The sequence below is a fragment of the Oenanthe melanoleuca genome, chromosome 8 (genome assembly GCF_029582105.1).
Source record: "Oenanthe melanoleuca isolate GR-GAL-2019-014 chromosome 8, OMel1.0, whole genome shotgun sequence".
In the NCBI taxonomy this organism is placed as follows: Eukaryota; Metazoa; Chordata; class Aves; order Passeriformes; family Muscicapidae; genus Oenanthe; species Oenanthe melanoleuca.
This window is the reverse complement of record NC_079342.1, coordinates 27690463-27713261: the sequence shown is the minus strand read 5'-3', so window position 1 is coordinate 27713261 and position 22799 is coordinate 27690463. Positions and strand designations below refer to the sequence as shown.

The following is a 22799-nucleotide window of genomic DNA, read 5'->3' as shown; positions in this document are numbered from 1 at the left end:
TTGGACTTGCTTTTGGATTGATGTGCAATACTTAAAAAACAGCCTGTTTTTTGCACCCAGTGTTTCTGTACCTGGGGACACTGGATTTTCATGTAAATCTTTGGTGTAGGACCAAATCTCTGGCATCATACAGGAGAGGGGTGATGTTTACCTCTGGCAATCATATGTGAAGGCAGGTGCCATTCTTATGAGTATTGTTGTTAGGGGGCTGAAGAAAATCCAAACCAAGAGGGTAAATCCTCTTTTCTTTTCCACACCTTTCTCTGTTTAGGCTAGAGCTGGGTGAAATTATTCATCACAAAAGTAAAAGTTTGTGTGTGCTGAGGTGGTGGAATATCAAGTGGAACCAATCTGTTGAAATGAGAAATATTTGTTTATCATATTTCTAAAACATTTCCATTGTCAGTGGATTTCAGTTTAATTTATTAAGTATTATGCAAACCCCAGTGTATTTCAGCCTGAGTTGAATCCAGCAGCTCTTTGGGGATTTGTTTTTAATTTTGTCTCAGTTGAAAAAGCTGCAAATATTTGCCCCAAACAACTGAGAAGAATGTTGTTTAGAGTTTTTCCAGGAAAAGCAAATATTCACTTTGATTGCACAGCTACAGCCCTGACCTAAACAAAACTTTGCCTAATATAATGATCTCTTTAGCTAAGAAAAAAGCATAGAATACAGTCAGACTCCAATCTCAATTTGCTGGCTTCTTTCACAATCTCACCATTTATTTTTAAACAGAAGTCCTGTTGCAGAAGCAAGCAGATATTTGTCTTTGAAAGGCCATAAAAATATCCCTGTATTGGAAGAACTCAGGTCAGTGACACTTTCAGCAATGGGGAGTTGCCTTTGCATACCTGGGCTATACATTGCAAATACAGTATGTAAAACAAAGACAACATTAAAATACAGATTTTCATCAAAATATTGGCATAGCATGATTAATGCTCTGCTGATTCTTATATCAACACCCACACTTAACCCTGCTGAGCAGGATACAGTGTTTTCTCTCACCAAAGTAGTGTACAGCAATAGAAAAGGGGGAGAGGAGGAAGCAGCATGTATATCCTGTATCAAACCATACCCTGGGCTCCAGCAGGTAGTTCTCACATTTAGCCCAGTGTTTATCACAGTTAAAACCCCAGTGGCCTTGTCTTCATGTCCCCAACCAACCAAAGATTCATATTCTTTGGTCAGAACATGAACAAATAATCCTCCCTCTTCCTTCCTTTTGTCCCCTCCCCTAAATTGGGGGCCACTACTCTCCTGAGACAGGTCAAGGCACACTGCAGGGAGAAAGAGACAGGCTGTGGTTTTTAGGGTGCAGGGCTGCACCTCCCTGTGCCCTTGGTGGGGCAGATGAGCAAGGCACTGTTGGCAGGAGACCCATCCAACACCAGGGTCCAGTTGCTGTAAGGAGCAACCTGATGTGCAGCTGCTAAAATCCCTTGTGGTGGATTTGTTCTTGCTTGGATACAGAGCCTGGCTCTGCTACAGCTGCTCCTTGTGCACAGGCACTTGAGGCTGCCCTTAGGTTATAATAAATGCTGTAACCTGCACCTGCCCTCCAGGTGTCCCTGAGTTGGCTGCTCTGCCCCCCAGCACCTGCAAAAACACAGTGCAGAGGAACCACAGTGTTCCCAGGACTTGGATTTCCCTTCCTAGGATGCAGAAAAGGAGGCATGGAAAGAAACTCACCTGCTGTGTCAAGGATTTTTAGTGTTAATGGCAGAGATTTTGTCTTTACCAGCTAACCCAGTCTGCTTCTACTTGCTTTGGCAGATACCAGACTTCCATCTGCCTAGCAGGGAGGTAAATGTACCCTTGGAGAGCAAGGTCCTGGTGTGCTACCCTACATGGTTTGAAATATCAAGGTTAACATCTACATTCATCAATACAAGTCACCTGGGGAGAGGCTGGCAGACAGGTTTCCAGCCCTGCACACAGATCAGAGATCCAGGTGAAGAACAATCTGTAGTGTGGGACCAAAGCATTGGCATGAGGAGAGAGTCACAGCCTTTGTGTGGCAAAGGGATTGAGTGGACTTGTTTTAGAGAGAGGTAGCATTAAATTAGATGGTATTATTCATTTGTTTAGCTGTGTAATCCCTTGAGGCTTCACACTATCTGAGTGACAGCAACTGTTTCACTGCTCTCTGGTTCTGGGGCTTGTTCTCTGGCACGTGGGGTCCTCTCATGGGATCCCTGCCATTAGGGTAGTGTTCAAGTGCTTACAACCCCTGAAATTTCTTTTAATTGATGTTTAGGGGATCTCTGAGTTGCAGGTTTGTTTGAAGGCTTTGCCTGATGTCAGTCAGGCTGTGCAAGTGGGACTGTACTGGGGCTGCCTGGCAAACTGCTGTTCCTTTTGAAGCATGCCTTCAAAATGTTTGGCTTTGAGGAATTCGACCTTTTTGTATTCTAGCAGCTCCCTGGATAAAGTATATTGAGAGACTGATGTACACAATTTTAGCAAGCTGAGGAGCAGGGAGAGATGAAAGAGCTGCTGAATCACAGCATCTTTCTGTTGTACTAGTTGTGAACACTATTTATCTAATTCTTGATAGAAACACTACCTGCAAGGTCCTGTTTTCCCTCCTGCCTCCCCACACATTGATGTTCTCCTGTGGAACTCCAAAATTCCCCTCTGTTCCCATCTGATAGAAACAAGCTGGTGTATCACCCCCAGGACTCAGCTGCCTGGATCAAGCTGTACCTGCCAAACTCTTCCCAGGGACCTACAAGAAACAAACTGAAGAGAAGTAACACCGGTTGTGCCTTTGCCTGTACCATGGCCAGCCAGGGCCTTCTGGGGGCTCTGGCCACCTTTGTCCCTAGGGTTTGGCACGGCAGCCCTCCTCCTCGATGCTCTGCACGGGGTGTACGGGCAGCACAAGGTGGGAGATGCGGCTCCACAGCCCGCTCAGCTTGTCCGAGTCCATGTGGTTGTAGGAGCTGGGGGTGCTGCTGCTGATGAACTTGGCCCAGAGGAAGTCTCGGACCCTCTCCTCCACCTGCTGGAGGCTGACGCGGCTCTCCAGCGCGTCCTCCTCCAGCAGCACCGTCAGCAGCAGGGCCACGTCCTTGAAGGCGGCGCTCTCGTGGTCGCAGTACTTGTAGAAGATGAGCGTGGCCGCCGCGGGCAGCAGCTCGAAGCGGTGGATGACGGCGGCGCGGCCCCCGGCCCGGAAGGCCGTGCTCAGCTCCGAGTCCAGCTCCAGCTTGGCCCGGTCGCTGTGGAGCCCGGCTTTGTCGCCGCCGTCGATGTGCACCGTGCTGCCGTGCAGGGCGGCCGAGTAGCAGTCGGCCAGGCGGGCGCTGAGGCAGCGCAGGGTCCGCTGGCCGCGGCGGGCGGCCGTGAGGATGAGCGTGGCCGGCTGCGCGGGCCGCGACGCGTTCAGGTGCTTCCGCAGGAACCGGCGCCCGCGGAGCCACAGCTCGGGGCTCTGGCCCGGAAAGCTGCGCTGCAGCTGCTCGAACTGCGACAGGAACGCCTCCACCGTGGGGTTCCTGCGGGGCTGCTGCGAGCTGGAGGTGGGGCTGCCGAAGCAGAATATGCAGAAGCCGAGCACCGTGAGGCCCACGATGAAAAGCCCTGCTCAAGAGGGGAGAGACGGGAGACGGGGAACGGGAGTCAGTCCCAAGTGACCTGCAGTGACATGCTGGAAAGTAGCCACAATGGCTATTTCTCCCCTCTCAGACCTTCCCCCCTGCACTAGGGAAGTGGGAGCTGGCCAGGAAAGGTGAAGGGGCTGCTGGCTCTGTGCTGTGAGACTCCCTCTCCAATACACCAGGTGAGGGGGCTGCAGCTCCAGGGATCAGGGCAAGGTTACAGCATTGTGCAAAACCACCTGAGGAAATTGCAGCTGCCCACAAGCTTTCTTTTCTTTCCACCTCCTGTTTTCTTTAGGGTTTGGGGCTGTTCAGAGCACCACATATGGAAGTGTCTGACCCAGGTAAAGTTCTGCTTTCGTTTCCCTCCTCCATGCTATGAGTGAACAAAGGCCACCATGCTTCTGCTCAGGAAACAGAAGGCAGCAAGGTCCAGACACAATGGCTTGTGTCCCTCTCCATGGCAAAGCAGACTCTCTTTCTAACAGGAGAAATGTGTTGATGCAGATCAGCATCACTATTCCTGCTTAGAGCCTCACGACAGAGCAGGGCTGGGAGGGGGACCCTCAGCACAGCAGCCCTCCAGACCTCCCAGGACATCCCAGGGCACTCACAGCATGACAAGCACAATATGCCAGCTCTTGAAGATGAAGGGCTGGAGGGGAAGCTGCCACTATAGGCTCAAACCAAGCCTGCATTTAAGGGGATGTTTTTTCTCTCAAACCCTCAGAAGAGGATGTCAAAGGTCCCGATAGAGAAGAGAAATTAATGTGCTTCATTACTTGCTCTTGGAGGATCAGTGCCTTCTGGTCGATGAGTAACATGCAAGGGAAGCTTCTTTTCCTCACCTTTCCACGGGAGGGACTTTTTGGCCTTCTCCTGCTCTGTGTTTTGGGTGGTGATGTTCTGCAGGGAAGACTGAGTCTCTGGGTTTGGGGCTGTCTCCCCTGCAGCAAGAGAAAAGAAATGTGCCACTCACTGCTGAGGGAACAGGAAAATGCAGCTATAGTAAGCAAAGCAGGAGCTCCCAAGTGAGGGAACAGTTAGAAGTGAATGGGTTAATACTGCCCTTGAGTCTTGGCTCTCTCCTCTTGGGCTGGGCAAGGAGAAAGACAATGCAGAGTGCAGTGTGGCTTCATGCCTTTCAAAGCATGACAGGAGTCAAAGGAGAGAGAAAGAGAGAAGCCCATTAATTTCTTATACCTCCTTTCCTGCTTGACTCCAGGAAAATGACAATGGCTACTACAGATCTCACCCAGCTATTGCTCTGATGCCTAAGGGAAGTGTAGGAAGTAGAAGAGCAGCAGTGTGCAGCCACCAGCTCACCTTTTGGTCTTTTCCTTAATGTGCCTTGGGACCCTCTCTCCTGTGTTTCTTGCTCTCTGGGTGCCTCTGGCTTCCAGTCTGGGAGAGTGGCACTGCTGCTCTTCTCTGCCAAGAAGCCACTGGGGACATCTTCCACACCAGTCACATCCAAATGTGTCATTTCACTGTCAGAGCTCTGTGTCTTGCTTGTTGACAAGGCATCTTCCTCTGCCTTGCTGAGGCTTTCACACTGCCCAGCTGTCCCCTGGTGCTCCCATGTTTCCTGGTGGACAGGGCTGTCTCCTTCATTCTCATGGCCCAGTCCAGCTGTGGAGAACAAAATTCACAGACCTACACTTAGTCTCTTTTAGCCCAAGAAGCAACAACTCTTTCTCCTGCTCTGCCTCCTCTAATCCAAGGCCCAAGTTATCAGGCCCAAGGGTGGGGACGGACTCACCTTGATCCAAGTCCTCCTTTTCCAGGGGTCTTTCTGAGACACCTTCTCTTGTCTTGTCAGACTCTTCTGGCAATTCTTCAGTTTCCTGGGCAGGTTTCTCCTCTAGTGTGGAACCAGCTGAACCCAACAGTGTTGTCTCTCCCCCATCAGCAGCTGATTCACACACTGAAGAGTCCTCCTCTGGTTTGCAGGGTACCTCAAGCCACCTGCTTGTCACTTGGTGCCCAGGTGGTTCCTGGGTGTCCTCTTGGTGCACAGGACACTCTGCTGTGCTCCCCACCTCACCCTGGGCTGGTCTAGCTGTTGGGATCAGAGTTTAAAAGGCCAGTAAGCCACACAGGAGTCAAGAATGCCCAATGCTTTACCACCACCTATACAATTCTCAGTTCTGGCACTACAGAAACATTTACCCCCAGTGAGACAGAGTGATCAGAAGTAAGAAAACTCTTGGGTTGAGGTCCAGACAGATGAGTGAAGGGAAGGAAGGAATCAGGATGCAAAGGCAATCTCTCAGACTAATGCCACACCAGTCTCCAAGCAATGGTCAACTTGGAAGCCACCCTCTCCTCCCTTTCTTCCTGTGTCCCAGTTTTTGTTGCTGAGCATGATGCTGCATTGTATTCAACAATCCTTTTCCCACCTTGAGTCCCTGACCAATCTTCTGCCCACCCCAGGGTATTTGCTGGGCAGGAGCAGAAAGCCTTGATGCTGTGCCAGCACTGTTCAATGACAGCCAAAATGCTGCTCTGTTTTCAACATTTATTTCTCTAAACCCACAAATCCAAACCACAGAACTCACACCTGCCATACTAAATCTAGCTCAACCCCAGTTTATGTCCCAGGTGGGATGGGCAGGCAATTCCTTCTTTAAGTGGTAGGATATGTTACCACATCTTCCACAGATAGTGGGTTTTCACAGACAGTGATGGATTTGAAGAATTCCTATCGCTGTTGTTAAGTACAGTTATGCCAATACACTTCAAGCATCTGTCTGAATGTAAATGATAATTCTGCTCATGCTCTGTCTCTGTTTCTGTCCTGGAGCTGCTCTCCCAAAGAGCTATGGCAACATTTAATTAGAAACAAACACTGGAGCACAATTCAATAGAGAGATTCTGCAACTGAACAGCATCTGTGACATATTCTGACCCTTACAGAACCAAAGTGCAGCTCAAATTTCAGGCACTATTTGTGAAAAATTGCTTATGAATGATCAAGCACTACAATGACATAAATGATTATGCTATAATTAGAATAAACTCTGATTAAAAGGGCAAGAAACTCCCTTCTAATTTGAAAGCAGAGAAAAAGCTGCACTTGTCACTTGTCAGAACACGATTTTGTTGATTCTTTGTTGCTGATTATTACAGTAACACTTCTGACTATCTAGGACAGACCTGAGCTGGTGATGGCATCACTGTATCACTGACACACTCATAGGTACTAGTCATAACAAGGCTCCCACAGAATGTAAGTACAGGTAGAAACTGAAACTCAAGGAACTTGAATATATCCTGCTGTTCAAGCTGGGTAAATATTACTCCTTGCCCTGCCTCTTCCAGAGTTTTTCCAGCCACAGGTGTTGGAAAACTGGCTTATTATTTAAGCATCTGTGGATGGGAAGCACCAGGATGTAGGGAAGAAAGCTCTTCCAGTCTGGATCTCTCTCCTCAGCATTCCTTGCGCTGCCATCTTGGGACACAGAGTCTAAACCTGCTGCAGATGGGAATCTGAAACTGAAAGTAACTTGTTCATCTTTCACCCTTGAAAAAATTATGGCAGCTTGCTTTCCTTGGCCTGGAAAAGATGGGATTTTTTTACTGGCTTTTCTTTTGCACGGGTTTCCCATGACTTGCAGCAAAGGGATTTTCCTAGCAGATTGAGTAAGCCTAAGATTTACTTACCTCCAGGCAGATCCACGCTCGGATTCTCTTCCATTTTCCTTTTCCCCTGGAGCTCTGGCTCCTGCACGGTTTGGTTTCACTTTCTCCGATGTTCGTAGGGAGCTGGATCTCCCTGCTGCTCGAGAGGGTGACCAAGTCCTGCCCCTCTCACAGCCACCATCCCGTCCTGCTCCGGCCAATCCCAACTACACGCCCACGAACCTGATAAGCAGAAACACAGGAGCCGTGATTCACGGTGGAGGAGACTCCTCCTCCCCCCTGATTCCCAAGGTGAAAACGGGCGGATGTCGCCCATAACCATGACCTTTCAGCCCGCATTTATCCCGGGACGTGCCGGGGGATGAGGCACTGCGGTCTCATCCCGACGGACGCGGCTGCGCTCCGGAACGGCAGGCCTGGAGTCTGGGGCTCGGCAAGCTGCCCCGTGTGTTTGGGGCACCCCATACCTCGCAGCCAGGCCGACACGGAGCACTGACCCCGCTCCTCCCGTCACTCCCACCCGCCTGCTCCCGCGGGTCGGACCGGGAGGCGATCCGGCAGAGCCACCCGCGGGCCGGGGGCTGCGAACGGGAGCCGCAGCCTGACTCCTGCACCCCTCCAGAGCTGATTCCCCCCCAGTAAAGCACTTTGGGACAGGGCACAGACGCAGCCTGACTCCTGCACCCCTCTCCAGAGTTAATTCGCCCCCAATAAAGCACTTTGGGTCAGGGCACAGACGGAGCCGGCCTCGCTGGCACAACCCAGCTGATGGCTTTCCCAAGCACAACTTGGGCGGCATGGAAAACTCCCAAGAAACTTTCCCCGCTGGAGAGCGGTATGTGCGGCTTTCTGCACTGAAATCTCCAGCCCGGCCTCCTCGGCAGCTTTTGGGCACAGGGGGACACCTCACCCCCCAGCAGTGTCCCCAAAACACGATTTCAGAGTGCGGGGGTGCAGCCGCTGCCCTGCCGCCCGCCTCTCGTCCTTCCCTTCCCTGCTCCCGATGCTGACGCTCCAGCAGGAGAAGGAAGTCAGCAGAACAAAGTGGAGCCGGACGCTTACCCAGGCAGCTTCGGGGCCGGTCAGGGCGGCGATCAGAGCAAAGGGGTGGCAAAGAGGAGGCCAGCGCTGGCCTTTCCCCTTGCCCTCCGTCCCAGAGGCCCTTCGGCGGCAGGACACCAGCGCACACCCTGAATCCTCCGCTGGAAACGTGACCGCGAACTCTGCCCTTCCCTGGCTCCAGGCTGCCTGCTGGGAGCTGTAGTTTTCCTTCCCACAGTCATCCTCGGGATCCTTCAGGAAACAATAACTTCCTTTTTTTGGCCGTGTTTCCGCGGCTCTGTGGTTGTGCGCTTTTTTCCAGACCCACTGCAAGACTGGCGGCTTCCTGCATTCAGTAACAGTGTTGCGGATTGAAGCAAGGAAATAAGAGGAGGGAACTGGTTTGAGAGTTGATTTAGGAAAAGGACTACAAGAGAAGCCACCCAAGCACGTAGGCAGCAAAGCCCAGACTCTGGAAATAGCCAGCCAGTGCAGGGAGGCTGGCAAAGACATGAAATGGAGGGTTTTCAGCATCAGCCTGGAGGGAAAGGGGTGCAGAGCCCACCCAGTGTCCCCTGAAGTGGTCCGGAGACTCCAAGGAGGGGAAAAGGTCTGACACTGTATGTGTCAGCCCTTGGCCTCATTTAGGAAATGCTTTTCCCAAAAAAAATCTCTTCTAATTTGTGATGCCTGCTGCGTGGCATGTATAGGCATGTATATTCCAACCCCTTCCCTATTCCCCCTGCCCGGGGATTTCATGGAAAGAAGCAGCATGGAGCACACCAGGGGAAAGGCAGCAGAACAGAGACAGCAACCCCCCTGGAACTCAGCTCGCTGCCTTTTCACCAGCATCCCCAGGGGAGCCCAGCAGCAAATGGCTGAGACACAACACAAGGAAAGGCAACTAAAACAGTGCTGGAAAGGAGCGGGCATGGAGTGCCTGGAACTCCTCAGTCTCAGAGTAGAGGGCTGAAAGGGGGGATTGGACTAATGTTTGATTTGTTTCAGTTTTTAAATTCCCCTCTTACTAGTACTGGAGGCACTTGTAAAACCAGCAGGAGGTTGAGTTCAAATGGACAGGAAAAAATACTTCTTTACACTGTGTGGAGGAACATTTACTGGCCCAGGGAGCAGAGAGGCAGTGCCAGAGGGGTCAATAAAAAGTGTGTGCCATGTTACCCGGGGGAGTCAGCATGTGCACAGGCATCAATACTGACACTGCTCGTGTCAGGAAGGTGATGAGAAGGTGAGGTGTGCTGGCTACTGCACCTTATTTCTGACAGTGGCTTCCTCTGTCACCCACAGAGCTGGGAGGGGACAGTGGCCATGGCAGACTCAGCACATTCCCTTGTCATGACCAACCCCTCACCAGGCGCAGGAGAGACTGTAAAAGCAGGAGAGTGGAAAAGCAGGAAGGAAAAAGTCAGCATGGCTGATCCACAGATGCCAAGGTCCAAGGTCACCTTGAGGGCCCTGCTCCTGGCTGCCATCAACCTCACAACCTTACTTGATCTCCATCAGGAAGGAACAGCCAAGGAACAGCAGAGAGGAACTGAGGTGGCAAGGGCTTTGTGAAAATCCAAGTATTTTCTATCCCTCTGTCCCTAAAACCATCCAGTCCCTTTAACACAGCAGATGTTTGATGCTGAGGGGCCATCCTTTCCACAAGAAGCACAAGAGTCACAAAACTGGTGCCAAGTGTGTGACAAAATCAGGGGGTCATTTCAGCCTCCCCAGGTTGAGATCTGCTTCCCAAAAAGTCGTTTGACAGGAAAATTAACTGTCTGGCCTAGGGCATGAAGTCATCACAAAACAGTTACAAAAAAAAGGATCTTGACATGGTTGATTTTTTTTTTCCCTGATGTGGTATTTGTAACATCCTCTTTAATTTTTGCTTAAGAAAACAATGTTCAGTGTGTGTGTTCTGCTTTTAGGACTGAAAAGAATGACAATATTTACTGCTGGTACAGTAGGAGGTATGTATAAAATCTCAAAAATAATCAGTTGCTTTTGGGTGAAACTACATTTATGGTGTGTTAGTAAAGAATTTAAGGTATTTTTTGTTTTGAAATCTTTGTACAGAAAAGACAGGCAGTGGAGGATGAATGGCACTTCCCTCTGGCACTTCCCCAGCCTGCCTGTTGGATTGCACAGGAGTGCCAGACTCTCCTCAGTGACAGGAGCAATGGCCCTAAACTAAAACACAGGAAGTTCCACCTCAACATGAGGACGAATTTATTTACATTGAGGGTGGCAGAGCACTGGAACAGCTGCCCAGGGAGGGCGTGGAGTCTCCCTCTCTGGAGATATTCCAAACCTACCTGGAGGTGTTCCTGTGCCACCTGCTCCAGGTGACCCTGCCTTGGCAGGCATGCTGGACTGGATGATCTCCAGAGGTCTCTTCCACCTGGCACCATTCTGTGATTCTGTGAATTTGTAAAAGGATCTCTATTTGCTTAGCAACTCGTTTCCAAGGTGGCCTTGAGCTGCTAGGGAGTCTAGAGGAGATCTTGTAGTCCTGTCAAATTGCATCTTGAAAACCTCCGGTCGTAGGAACTCTGCCACATGCCTGGGTAAAAATGCTTTATCAAGAATGCTATCAAATGCATTTAAAATCTGTTTGCTAGTAATGCATCTGAATAAACGGGTAAGAAAATGAAATGCCTACTGAGATATTCCAGATCTGATTAACCAAATGATTGCCACTCTAAGGAATAGAACAGTGTAATGTTATCAGTGCCAGGGGATCTCACGTCCCCCGAAGTACCTCCTCGTTTCCTCTCTTCGCCGCTCAGTCGCTATTCTTGCTTATTTCACAGGGTTTTTCTGCCTCCGAGGAATGCCAAACTGGCCTGGTTCCGCTCCGGGCGGGCGGCACACGGAACACAACCCGGCAGGGAGCGGAGGCGCCGGGCCCGGCTGCCCTCAGGGGCCGCCCTGGCGGGGCCCCGCCGGCCGGGGGGCGCAGCGCGCCTCCTGCATTCTTTTCACTGGGGGGCAGCAGCGGCGGGGCCGCCGCACGGGCGCTCCGGGGCTCCTCCCGCCGGGCCGGTCCCGGTCCCGATCCCGATCCAGGGTTCGATCCCGGGGCCATGGCGGAGCTGCCGCGGTACCACGTGACGCCGCGGCGGCCGCTCCGCGCGCGGGCGGAAGCGGCGGGCGAGGGTCCCGCCCCGCGGGAAGTGAGGCCTGCGGAGCCGCCCCCGCCGCCGCGGGAAGGCGGCAGCTGCAGGCCCGGGCAGGCCGCGCTGGGCGGACGCGGAAGGGGACGGGGCAGGGGACGGGGAAGGGGACGGGGCAGGCTGCGCGGCGCGGCAGCGGACGTGATGGTGGGCAGCGGCGACGATGAGGCGGCTCCGCCGGACGGCCCCGGGCTGGCTCCGCCGGACGGCCCCACGCTGAAGCGGCGGCGGAAGAGCCCGCGGCTGGCGGCGGCGCAGCCGGAGGAGCCCGGGGACGAGGTGGACAGCGCGGCCCAGCACAGCGCGCTGCAGGGTGAGCGGCGCGGGCGGGCGCGGTGGATCCTGTGGTTGAGGGCGCGGTGGGGCGGGGCGAAGTGAGGCGGGCGGGCGCCGTGCGGTTCCCTCTGGGGGCGCTGGGACGGGAGCGCGCCGCTGGAAGCACCGCGGGCTCCCGCTGAGTGCGGTGCTCCTGGAGGGCTGTCGGGCCTGGGCTGAGTTGCCGGCTGTGCCCCTCACCTGTTTCTCGTTTCAGGGGACGAGCATCACTTTGGCACCCCAGAGTCCCTGACGCGCCCCCCTATAAAAGCGTACAGATCGCCAGGTAGGCTCCAGCTCCCGGCGCCGCGGGCAGAGCGGCTGCAATGCCCCAAGCTTGGAGAAATGTGGTTTATTGGGTTCTAGCCGCTTGGCAGGCGGGACCGTGGCTCTAGCACACACGTGAGGAAATCCCGCTGTGGCTTTATCCCATACACGAGGGATGGAAGTAGAAGCAGTGCTCTAAAGGATCGGTGTATGCAGAGCACGCTGAAACCCTCACGTGGCTGCTTTTCCTAGTGCACCTCTTGGAACAGTATTTTATCACAAAATTAAAATTTTACTAACGCTGCTTGGTTTCAAAAGGCAGGATTTAAACAAGATATCCTGAGCTGCAGAAATCAGTCTCTCAGTGGCTATGCTCCCTACAGGGAGCAGCATTGCTTATGAGGAAATGCATAACTGGGGCTTCTCCTTCCTTTGAAACACCAAGCATGCTCTGGGACTTGCTCCTGGACACTGGGCTGGGCAAGCTGTTGTGTTAGCACCTACTTGTTTCTTTAGTTGATGAAACCTTTGTCTTTCTTGAAACTATAGAAACGTGCTAACTCAGTGTAGCACAGTCATGTGGCTTAATCCTGTCATTCTGCCAGGAAACTGAATAAATTTGACTTCCTTCCCCTTTATTTTGGAGTGTATACAGTATCATTATCAGTGGGTGTGTGGCAGTGCTCAGGGATGAGTTGGGCCAGCCTGGGACTGTTCTCCATTCCCATCTGTGTTTTTGTCATCAAGAATTGTCTGCCTGTATTCTGCTCCAGAAGCAGAATTTCCAGGAGGCATGGAAAAAAAAAGTCTTAGGAAAGGAAGAGCAAGGTTATGAGTATTTCTTTAGGCAAATATAGAGGTTTGTCTGTGAAAAAAGTTCTTGTTCCCACATGGTGGCTAACAGGCTATAATAGGCTTAGTGTTTCTATCGTGGCTGTGCTGCTTCAGGAGGTACAGCTGAGGGTTGGATTTTTAATTAGATGGCTCCAAAAATGAGGCTCCTCTCTCCCCCTCCCCCCCCCCCCTCAGCTCTTAACAGCTGCATTGGATTATAGGCACAACAGGTGTAAAAGTATGATAAGAGACTCTAATTGTTTATATAGAGGCAGAGGATTAGTGTCCCCTCATCTGTAAATGTGCAGTATTGTGCTTTTCCTGCAGAGTTTAGGGGTCAGTCTGTGAAGCAGGGGAATAAGCTGGGTTGTTGGGGGATCATAGTTGCCCTGCTTCGCTGAGAACAGAATGGAAGCAAAACCACACCTTGAGAAAACTGGTTCCTGGCTTCTACTAAGAGGTTTTAAATACAGGTTAGACAACTTGCTTGGGGAGCTGAAAAGCTTTAAGGAGCATTTGCAGAACTTTAAGAGTCTAAAAACTCCATTGAATCAGGCAGCTTCTAGATCAGTGAGCTGAAGATACATGCTAGCAGCCTCAGTATATTGACCTTTCTTTTATACAACTTCTGAGTAGTGATTGGTGCCAAGAAGGGGAGAGGCATTAAGAGCAGGGACTGCCTGAGTCACCCTCTTTAGATTCATAGATCTTTTTGGTCTTCTGGTCATAATTACTAGGGAGATTTTCCTTGTAAAACCTTGGTACATAGTGAAATGTTATGGATATGTGGTTTGGCATTCCTGAAAATCAAGTAATTTAGTAAGTATCTTTGTTCTGAGCTTTGTGGGGAATCAGTCACTTAACAGCTTTTTTAGATGGATTTAAAACACAGCGCCCCATTAAGTGTGTGCAAATACCTTACTGTTACACCTGTGACTTAGCATAGTTTAAAACTTGCAGCTTTTTCCCTTTTTTTTTTGTGTGATTTGGGTGGGTCTGGTGGTTTTGTTTTTCTCCTTAGTATGTTTGACATACACTGGTGTGCTGAAACTGCCAGAACACATTAGAAAAAGGCTGTTTTCTTTGTTGGAGTAAAATCACTAAACACTAGGTGGCAAGCTGTGCATTGCCCTTGGCATATGGTAAAAGAGCTACAAAAACATTAAACCCCAGCAGAACCCTGGGCTGTTTAAAGAGTAAAAGGGCCTAGAGTGACTGTTAGAAAAAGAAATTACCAATTGTATTCTTCCCTTTGCTGTTTGCTCTGCTGATGTTTGATAGATGTGCTACAATCTCTGTTCGCCAACTGTTCTACAGCTTTTAATTTTATACCTGAGCTTTTTCTCACCAGCCCCTTGATTCTTGGATTGCACTTTATCCTTTTCCTGCATTTGGTTTCCTAGCCCCAACCTTTGCTCTGTGACCTCTGATACCTTACAGGGCTTTGCTCTTTCTAGTTAGTGACATTAACTAAGTCAGGTTTCCCAGCTGAATGAGTCTGTAATTTGTCAAACAGCTGAAAGATGTTGGTTTAGATTCTTCCCAGCTACCTGAGGGGTGAAATTAGGTTGCTGTTATGGATTAGGAGAGAATTAAGAGCTAACTAAAGCATGGCTTGGGCTACATAAAAAGGAGCCTTATTTTCTATATTTGCTTCTGTCTGTTTTCCCCCTCTGCCCGATGCTGTGTAAGACAGCACAATCATTCACTGTAACTTGGGTGCCCAGATCTGTGGGGAAAAGACTCTATACTGCCATGGTGTTTACACTGAATCCCCTTAGTGTAAGGAATTTCTTGGCTCCTAGTATTCATGTTTTTAAACCAAGAACTCCTAAAAAAATTTTTAAGGAAGTGTGTGGTGGTGTAGACAGATCTATTTTTAGTGAACTCAAATTTGCCATAAGCATTTCAAGTCTTAGTTGCTTTTTGTAACGTTTTAAGAGAGTAGCTTTTGGGAGTTTACAACTTGGAAATCACTGATTCACATAATGAATATTTGGAAACTACAACTTGGTCCTTTAGATTTATGAGGTTGCCAGTCCTCTTTTTGTAATTTTTTTTTTTATTTTTTCTCCTGACAGGTGGTAGTACATCTTACTTTGAAGGGAATCCAGTAAAAGAAAATGCAGAGTCTTGTGACACTAACAAAACTGAGAAACGAAACATTTATACACCATTCAAAGGTAACAGCTTTTATCAGTACTTTTTCCATGGTGTAACAAATGATTGCTTAAATGTATTAAAATGACAGTCATTGAGTTCTGTAAGAAAAAGGGGAGTTTTTGAGCTGAAATCTGAATGGATGAAAAAGGGTGGTTTTTTTTGTTTTTTTTTTTTTAAATAAAGTTTTAGTGTGTACTCCTGCCTGACCCAAAGTAAAACTGATTATCAATAATATGATAATCTGCTCGGGTGAAAAACCTTAGAAAACCTCTAGAAAAGGCAAATTTCAACTTTGATAAATACCCAACTGTGTGGTTTTTGAAAAGCAAAATAAAAAGAAGAGTAATATCATATTGGCTCCATAAAACTTATGACAGTGGTTTTTTAATTGCCCCAAGCAAAGAAAATGAAGACTGTTCTTTTTCTAAAAAGTGAGTTGTCTTTGGCTTTTCTAGGGGGAACCAAATGATTTCAAGTTGAGGGAGCAGTTTTCTCATTGCTCAGAGATTTTTCTTGATGTGTATTACACAAGCAATGGGGAGGTACAGTGAGAAAAAAATGGGATTGTTTTTAGCCACAGAAGGAAGTTATGTGTCTTTTTAAAAGAAGGTAGAAGAAGAATGATTTGTCATATTGGCAAAAGCAGGGTGAAGGGCCAAATTAAGCCCTTTCTAATAGATAACAGTAGCTTTCTCCAGCTCAGAAGGCTCCAAGAGGCTGTCCTTATGCTGCAGGCCTGATTTGGCAGCACAGCATATCCTGCTGCCCTAGTAAGCTTTGAGGATTTCATAGAAATAGCTAAAAGCATGTATGGCTGGTCTGTCTTATTCTGACCTCTGATGTGGTAACGGAGTTCTTCCATTTGTGCTTTGGTTTCAGAAATAAAGACTGACTTCCTTGAGAAAAATCAGGAGTGCTTTTCAACTTCTGCACCACAGAGTAAGTAAAACAAGGGAATCTAGTCTTTGCCTCTCAGTAGATGAAAAGAGCAGAATTATTTTCCTTTCCTTTTGGTTTTTCTTGTACCCTTGGACACTGTCTGGGAAGATGGACATGCACTCAGGAGGCAGATTCAAATAGAAACTGGAGAAGGCAGCATATTCCAGTCAGAGCCTTTCTATGGTTATTCAACTTGCTGACCTCAGAAAATGCTTCACTTTCTCTTTTCTTTTTGGAGTTGTTTCATGGGACAGTAAGTGCAGAGCATGCAATAGAGGTATTGTGGGGGTAAGCTGAGGAAAGGAACAAAACCTTCACCTTTTGGTGATAGTGAATGTTAGTTTGTGCACAAACCTTCTCTTTTATTATTTTCCTGAGAAGTGGTGGCTTGCTGTGATCGAATTGGTTGTTCTATACTCCTGGAAAGGAGCAGCATTTTTCTTTGCTGGCAAAATCCAGTCTGCTCATCTAATGACTAGCTCCCAGTGTTTCAGAATTTCAGGTTTTTGGTTTGGTTTTGTTTTGGTTTTTTTGGGGTTTTTTTTTGAGGGGAGGGTGGTGTTGTTTGGGTTTTTTTGTGTGGGGATATTTTTTGTGTGGTTTGGTTTTTTTGTTTGGTTTTTTTTTTTTTTTTTCTATTAGAAGAACACTTGAAAGAAAAAAAAAAGTTCTGAATTCTTAGTAAAATCTTGGTGCTTGTTTATATCCTCAACAGATACAGGTATAGATACAAAGTTTTGCAAATCAGATTTCAGTCTGAAGAACCTGTAGCGGTTGCTTGAGTTTTTGTTTTTTTTTCTTGGGGTTTTTTTTTTGAAAACCATGGAAGAGAAGCACATCTTGTGGTAGCTGCACATCTGTGAAATGCCTTTGACAGATGAATTGATTCTGTCTTGTCTGGTACTTTTACTTATTAGTTTTGTATTGGGTGAAGCACTTTGGAAGATTGCTTAAAACTGAAATCTTTAAGGTGTCTGCAGAAGATAAACTTTTTGAATTAAGCAAGACAAAATCTACTGGGCCTTTGTGCAAATTGTGTTGTAAATAAGGCACAATTCTTAGGCAGAGTAAGATCTGGTTTTAGACTGTTTATGGATTTATTTTTTCCTTTAGTGTATGAGTTACAGCTGTCACCTAAATATGAAACTTGATCTGTGCAAACAGAGCTGCATTGTGATGTATTACAGAATCGAGGTGATTTTGAGCTGTTAACTCTTAGAAGGCTGAGGTAAGCTTAGCCAGTGACAAGCTCCATGGCTGTGCCCTTTTGGGTTGGGGGTTGAAATTACAGAATAGGGCAGTTCATTAAGCCAGTTAAGCCCCAGCTTAAACCTGAGCTGCTTTTAGCACCTTCTGCAATTACATTCATACAGAAACAAGGTTAGAGAGTTTATTTCAGTGTCTTTAAATAACTAGTCCAGGGTATGTTTGTTCAATTTATTCCCAATAGTGCCATTGACACTGTTGTGATTTGGTTAGATATTATTAAAGAGCCTTCAGCTTTGAACTGGTTGCTGTAGTTCACAAGGAGACATAAATCGTCTTGTCTTTTAATTAACTGGCTAAATGCAGAAAACATGCTGACCAAAAGTTGCACAGTATATATTCATACTGGTCTCTTGGGAAAGTTGTTCACTTTATGGATAATGCCTCTTGTACTTTGCTGTCTGAGCCATTTAAATAGACCAAAAGTGTATTTTGAAGTTGAAAGCTTGCACTTTGCTTTAAAAACATAATTCATCCCAAGAAACTGACTGCTGATAAAGCAGACCTCCAACCCAAGCTACATGGAGAGGGAAACTAAGACTGTGCATTTAACATATTGTTTTGTTTTTTCTGTTAATGTCTTGCATTATGTTGTTTATCTAATTAAGTTTCCATTTTTGCGCCTCTCAAATTCTTGAGCAAAATCAGGAAACTTAATTGGTACATGGGATCCTTGTGCAGCAAGTAACAGATTGTTAAATCTCTTCTATTTTATCACCTTGTACTTGAAATTTTTATTTGCATAATTCAAGAGAAAATCTTGGGGGGTGATTTGTGGTAGACTGGGGACTTGTGCTTTTTAGGTGAGATTGTCAGGATGTCTTGGGAACTGGCATTTGGCAAAGAGCACAGATGAAGATTTGCTCTGACATTTGAGTGAGACTTTTCAGGCTGGTAATAGTGGTGAAGGTGTCATTTTCCTAGTTCAAGATGATTCTGTTGAGCACGAGGGGGTGAATGATGTGGAAAAGAACTGAAAACCCTGAACTTGACACAGCCCCACGTGGGATGAGGTGACAGCTTCACCTTTGTTTGTTTCAGCAGGGTGCTGTTACTCTTCCTGTAAGCTTTGTGGAATTTTGTATGTAAAAGCATAACCAAGAACAGCTTTTCGTTGAAAGTAATGCAGTTTGGTGATTTCAACTCCCTGCTGGATGATTGGTCATAATTTTTGTCTTACTGTTTTTCTCATGTTCCTTTCTTAATCTCTTAACAGGCAGAAGTAAATCTCTGCATCATTCCAGTATAGAGAAGCAGTCACAGCCTTTGACCAAAAGTAAGACTTCTGCTTTCACTTCTGTTTCATGCTTGTGTAACATTTAACCATTTTCATGCCTTTCCAAGTATTTCAGTTCCTGGGTTGCTCTCCTGATAAAAGTTAGGAATGAAGTTCTTCCTGGTTCTAGGAAGACTAGTGTATTTTGTCACTCATTTTACTGGGAACAGAATTGAGCCATTTGCTTGCAGCATATTAAGCAAGTATTAATTTCACTGTTCAAATATGAAACCAAATCAAAAAATCTGATACTTGATGTGCACTGTTTGCTGTGTGTACTTTGTGTAGCTCACTAATCCAAAGGCCACAATGTTTTCTGAAAGCATTGACCACCATTGTTTGAGATGCAAAAAATTGCTGCTGGAACGATTTTTGTCCTTAGGGGAACAGGAAAGAGAAATAACACAGAAACCATTTTGGTGCAGCCAGGTTTTCTATAGGATCTCTTCTGCAGACCATAAATGTAGGAAAAGCTTAAATCCTTTTTCAGAACCATTCTAAATTCTTAGTTTGGATTTTATTAAATTGAATGGAGTGTTGATGACCTTTAAGAGCACCTTTTCCAGAAGCAGGTCTCATTTAGTCTGTGTTAATCTGGGAACATGTAAAAATGTTCTTCTTTTTTTTTTTTTTTTTTTTTTTTTTAATTCTGTCACTTCACAAAGGGTCTTAAGAGGTTCAAAACTGTTTTCTCTGTTTTGGGGTTTGTTTTTTTTAACTAGATCTTCTTTTCTATGCTCTTCAACTATTGTACCAGTACTGAGAATGGGATGTTCTAACTGTTTCCTCTAATTTTCCTTTCACTTGTTGACTTCTAAGGCCATTTGAAACATTGTTTTCTTCTTGTTTGCTCCCTCTCTCTATAGATGATGGTGAATCGAAGAATGGATTTCACAAGATGTGGACTTTGTTACTGGGTCTGTTAATTAGTGTCCTATTGCTTTATGTCCTGTGGAGTGGGACTCAAGATGGAACCTCCTCTAGGAGAGATGCTGAAATTCTACAAGAGTTTCGGGCCCGGATGGAGAAACTAAAAAATACTTACCAAAGTCAGAACCCTGACCTGTGGAGAAAAGCCCGTGCTTCTCTTGAGAAACGTCTCAACTCTTCCCGTGTGCATCTGGAGCCTGCTATCCTGCTGCTCACCGCTGGCCGGGAAGCTGAGAAGGCCTTGAGGTGCCTGAGCAACGAGATTGCCAATGCCTTTGCCTCCTCCCAGAACGCCACCTCGATCAGCATCAACGGGGTGGACAAGGCTGTGCAGGACAGTGACGCTGTCAAGCTGCAGGTGGACACAGAGCTCAGCTCTGGCTTCAGCGAAGGCAAGAAGGTGGCAGTGGTGCATCGGTTTGAGTCACTGCCTGCAGGCTCCACCTTGATCTTTTACAAGTACTGTGACCATGAAAATGCAGCGTATAAGGACGTGGCTCTTCTGCTGACAGTTCTCCTGGATGAGCAGTCGCTGAGGAAGAGCCTCACCTTTCAGCAAGTGGAGGAGAAAGTCCGGGATTTCCTCTGGGCAAAGTTCACCAGTTCAGATGTTCCTAGTTCTTATAATGACATGGACACAGATAAGCTGAGTGGACTGTGGAGCCGGATATCTCATCTTGTGTTGCCTGTTTGGCCTGAGAGGGGCCTCCCTCTGGAGGGATGCACATAAAAGTTGCTGAGGAGCACTTGGGAAAGGAGGAAGACACAAATGTGTGTTGCAAGGCAGAACAGGGAATGGTGTGGCTGCTGAGCTCAGGCAGCAGCAAACCAGTCTTTTCTGTGCAGAGACTTTTCATCAACTGGCAGGCTTGTTTCTGCCAAAGTAACTGGGACTTCTCTAAGTAAACTACAGAGCATAAGCAATAACTTGCTGTTTTTTGGTAAGTTGTATTCAGTGATGCATTCAGCCTTGATGGTCCTGGAGCTGGGCATTACTGTGCATCAGTGTAGAGTCACTCATCTGCCTCTGAACCTGTTGAAGCATTGTTGGCTTTGCTGTGAGGATCCTTCCCTGGTGGTACATAAAGCTGGTATCATATTTGACAAGGTAACAGAATGTAAAACCATCACCTTCATCTCCCAGGATTGCTTACTTTTCTTCTAACATAAGAAATAAATGGAAAATTATGATAAAGTGATGTGAGTCTGAGCACAAGCTTCTTCCTGATCCATTGGATCACAGCATAAATGTCAGCTAACTTTGGCCACTTGAAGAAGTGGCAAAATGGCTTGAAAGATCTGTGACCTGTAGAGAACCTTTCAGCAAGCATTTCTTCCTTAAATGAGCCTGCCCCAAACAGTTCTGGAGAAAGAGAAAAGCTGAGAGAGGGAGAGAGGTTGTTTAAAATCAGTAGTACTAATGTCTGTTAAATAATTCCTCAATACCTCTTTGCCTGGCTGCTTGCAGGGGTTCTCTACTCTTTTTCAAAGTTTTACAAGTCATGAAATTTGGATGGAAACGATAAAATGTCATTCCCATGTACATACTATCTGCTTTCCAAACAAAACTTTAGGAAGACATAGGTTATTTCTCATTTTACTAAGATAATTATTTTTGCATTGAGAGAATCTATTTATTTGTGGTACTTGATATCCTAAAAAAAATAACTTTTCTTCTTGTATCTGTGTATAGCTGACTGCTTGCTGTATAAATTTCTAGCAAAGAACAGATTTGCAGAGCATGCTTTTAAAATGTTTTTTAGTCTCTTATGTCAATTCCTCACAATTAAAAACAAGTACCTATTTCTACTGTTAAGTATTTTGCATGAAAAAATAAAGAGAATAGCAGCACTTCCATTTCATTGCTGGTTACTTCATGTTCTGAGCTGTTGGTCCATTTGGTTTTATTGAGTATGAAGGAATGTGTGAAGATGCTCTCAAGTTAATATGATGTTTTCTTGTAACAGCTGAGAGATTTGGCCCATGCTTCGTTCACAAGCCCTTTGAACTGTCCTATTGTAAAAAAAAAAAAAAAAAAAATCCTTTTCGACCAGGAAAACCTGTTGAAGAACTGGAGCTTCTGGCTTGTTTGTGCAAGGCAAGGTTTGGGGTGTTAAGTGGAATCAACCAAAAATCAGCTGAAGCATATAAAAGAGCAGAGTTTTGGGAGACAGAGCTGCAGTCACTTAAACCAGAGGTGGATTTGTTCCAACTATCGAGAGCCAGCAATGGATAATGCTTCCTATTAATGGGCAGAAATAAAAACAGCAAGAAGACATGGAAATGCTGTTGTTCTGGATGTTTAATAGCTCAGGAAGGAAAAGATGGCATTTACATTTTGAACATTTCACTGGACAAATGTTTTTTTTATTAAAAAAAAAAACCTGTGACTTATTTTCAAATTTGTCTTCATAGCATATTTGTTTGTATATTATGTAAACTATTTTAGTAATGATTCAAAATAAACACTCTTGTTTGTTTTATAAAGCTGTCTTAAGACTTGCCCATTGAATTTTAAGTGGTCAGACTTTTTTTTTCTCTGTTTGAATTGCTCATTTCACCTTTGACCAACTACAGATGCCTAAAATACAACCTTTTGCAAAATTTAGAACTTTTAAGAAACTTTAGTGGAGTGGTAGATACTGAGATGCATGTATTTCATATCAGGGCTTTTGTCTACCAGGGAATGTTTCAGGAAATGGCTGTGAATTGTCTTTTACTTGGTGTTCCTGTACTAATTCCCCAGTTCTGATTTCAGCTGGAACTAATGATAAGATATGGTTCACTTGTTTCATTAGCCAATACAAGAGTCAGCAGCTGACAAAAGGGATGACTTCATTCTTGTTCCACTCCTAGCTGCATGTTCTGTACCTTTGGTGTTGCAAACTAGTGCATTGTGAACTGACTGGAGACACAGTCTTACTGAAAAGTAACTTTAAAAAAGTTATCAGAACCAGCCACCAAAAAAAAAAAAGACAAAGTTATGATATGAAGGCAGGAGATTGCACAAACATACAAATAAAACATTTAATATAGGTTATTTTCTGGTTTTAAACTTCTCTTCCTTATAGGTATTAAAGGGTTCAAGAGAAAATAGGATGGTGTCTGGAAACAAAAAAATGTGCTAGCCAAAGGAAAATCACCTTTTTTTTCCTGTTGTGAACTGTAGGGAAAGCCTACAAGAGTGTATTTACAAATATATTGTGCTGCCTCGTTTGACAAAGGTGAAAAACAGGAGAGGGAAAGGCTCAGGGTTAGAAGACTCTTCTGCTTTTGAAGCAGCAGGTCCTTTTGTAGCTGTTTGTGGCTTTTTCCTTAAAAGGCTCTCATTAAAC

General features: G+C 46.4%; 2 protein-coding genes across 3 annotated transcripts; one reads left to right on the top strand and one right to left on the bottom strand.

Annotated features, from left to right (window-relative positions):
* Positions 1–689: 689 nt before the first annotated feature.
* LOC130256258 (torsin-1A-interacting protein 2-like) lies at positions 690–8541 on the bottom strand. Of its 2 annotated transcripts, none has more exons than XM_056497731.1 (6): positions 8314–8541; positions 7273–7473; positions 5369–5668; positions 4933–5238; positions 4455–4553; positions 690–3589 (listed from the first exon to the last, which is right to left on the bottom strand). In XM_056497731.1, the coding sequence occupies exons 2-6, from the start codon at positions 7304–7306 to the stop codon at positions 2829–2831; spliced, it is 1500 nt and encodes a 499-aa protein (XP_056353706.1). In that variant the 5' UTR covers positions 7307–7473; positions 8314–8541; the 3' UTR covers positions 690–2828. The 2 variants fall into 2 exon arrangements, with proteins under 2 accessions (XP_056353706.1, XP_056353705.1); XM_056497730.1 differs by having other exon boundaries at positions 4389–4553; positions 8314–8530.
* A 2634-nt stretch (positions 8542–11175) lies between these two features.
* On the top strand, positions 11176–22444 carry LOC130256347 (torsin-1A-interacting protein 2-like). The gene is made up of 6 exons (XM_056497892.1): positions 11176–11787; positions 12007–12075; positions 14972–15073; positions 15933–15992; positions 18475–18534; positions 19401–22444. Exons 1-6 carry the CDS (start codon positions 11385–11387, stop codon positions 20192–20194), a joined length of 1488 nt encoding a protein of 495 aa, XP_056353867.1. The 5' UTR covers positions 11176–11384; the 3' UTR covers positions 20195–22444.
* The last annotated feature ends 355 nt before the right edge of the window (positions 22445–22799 follow it).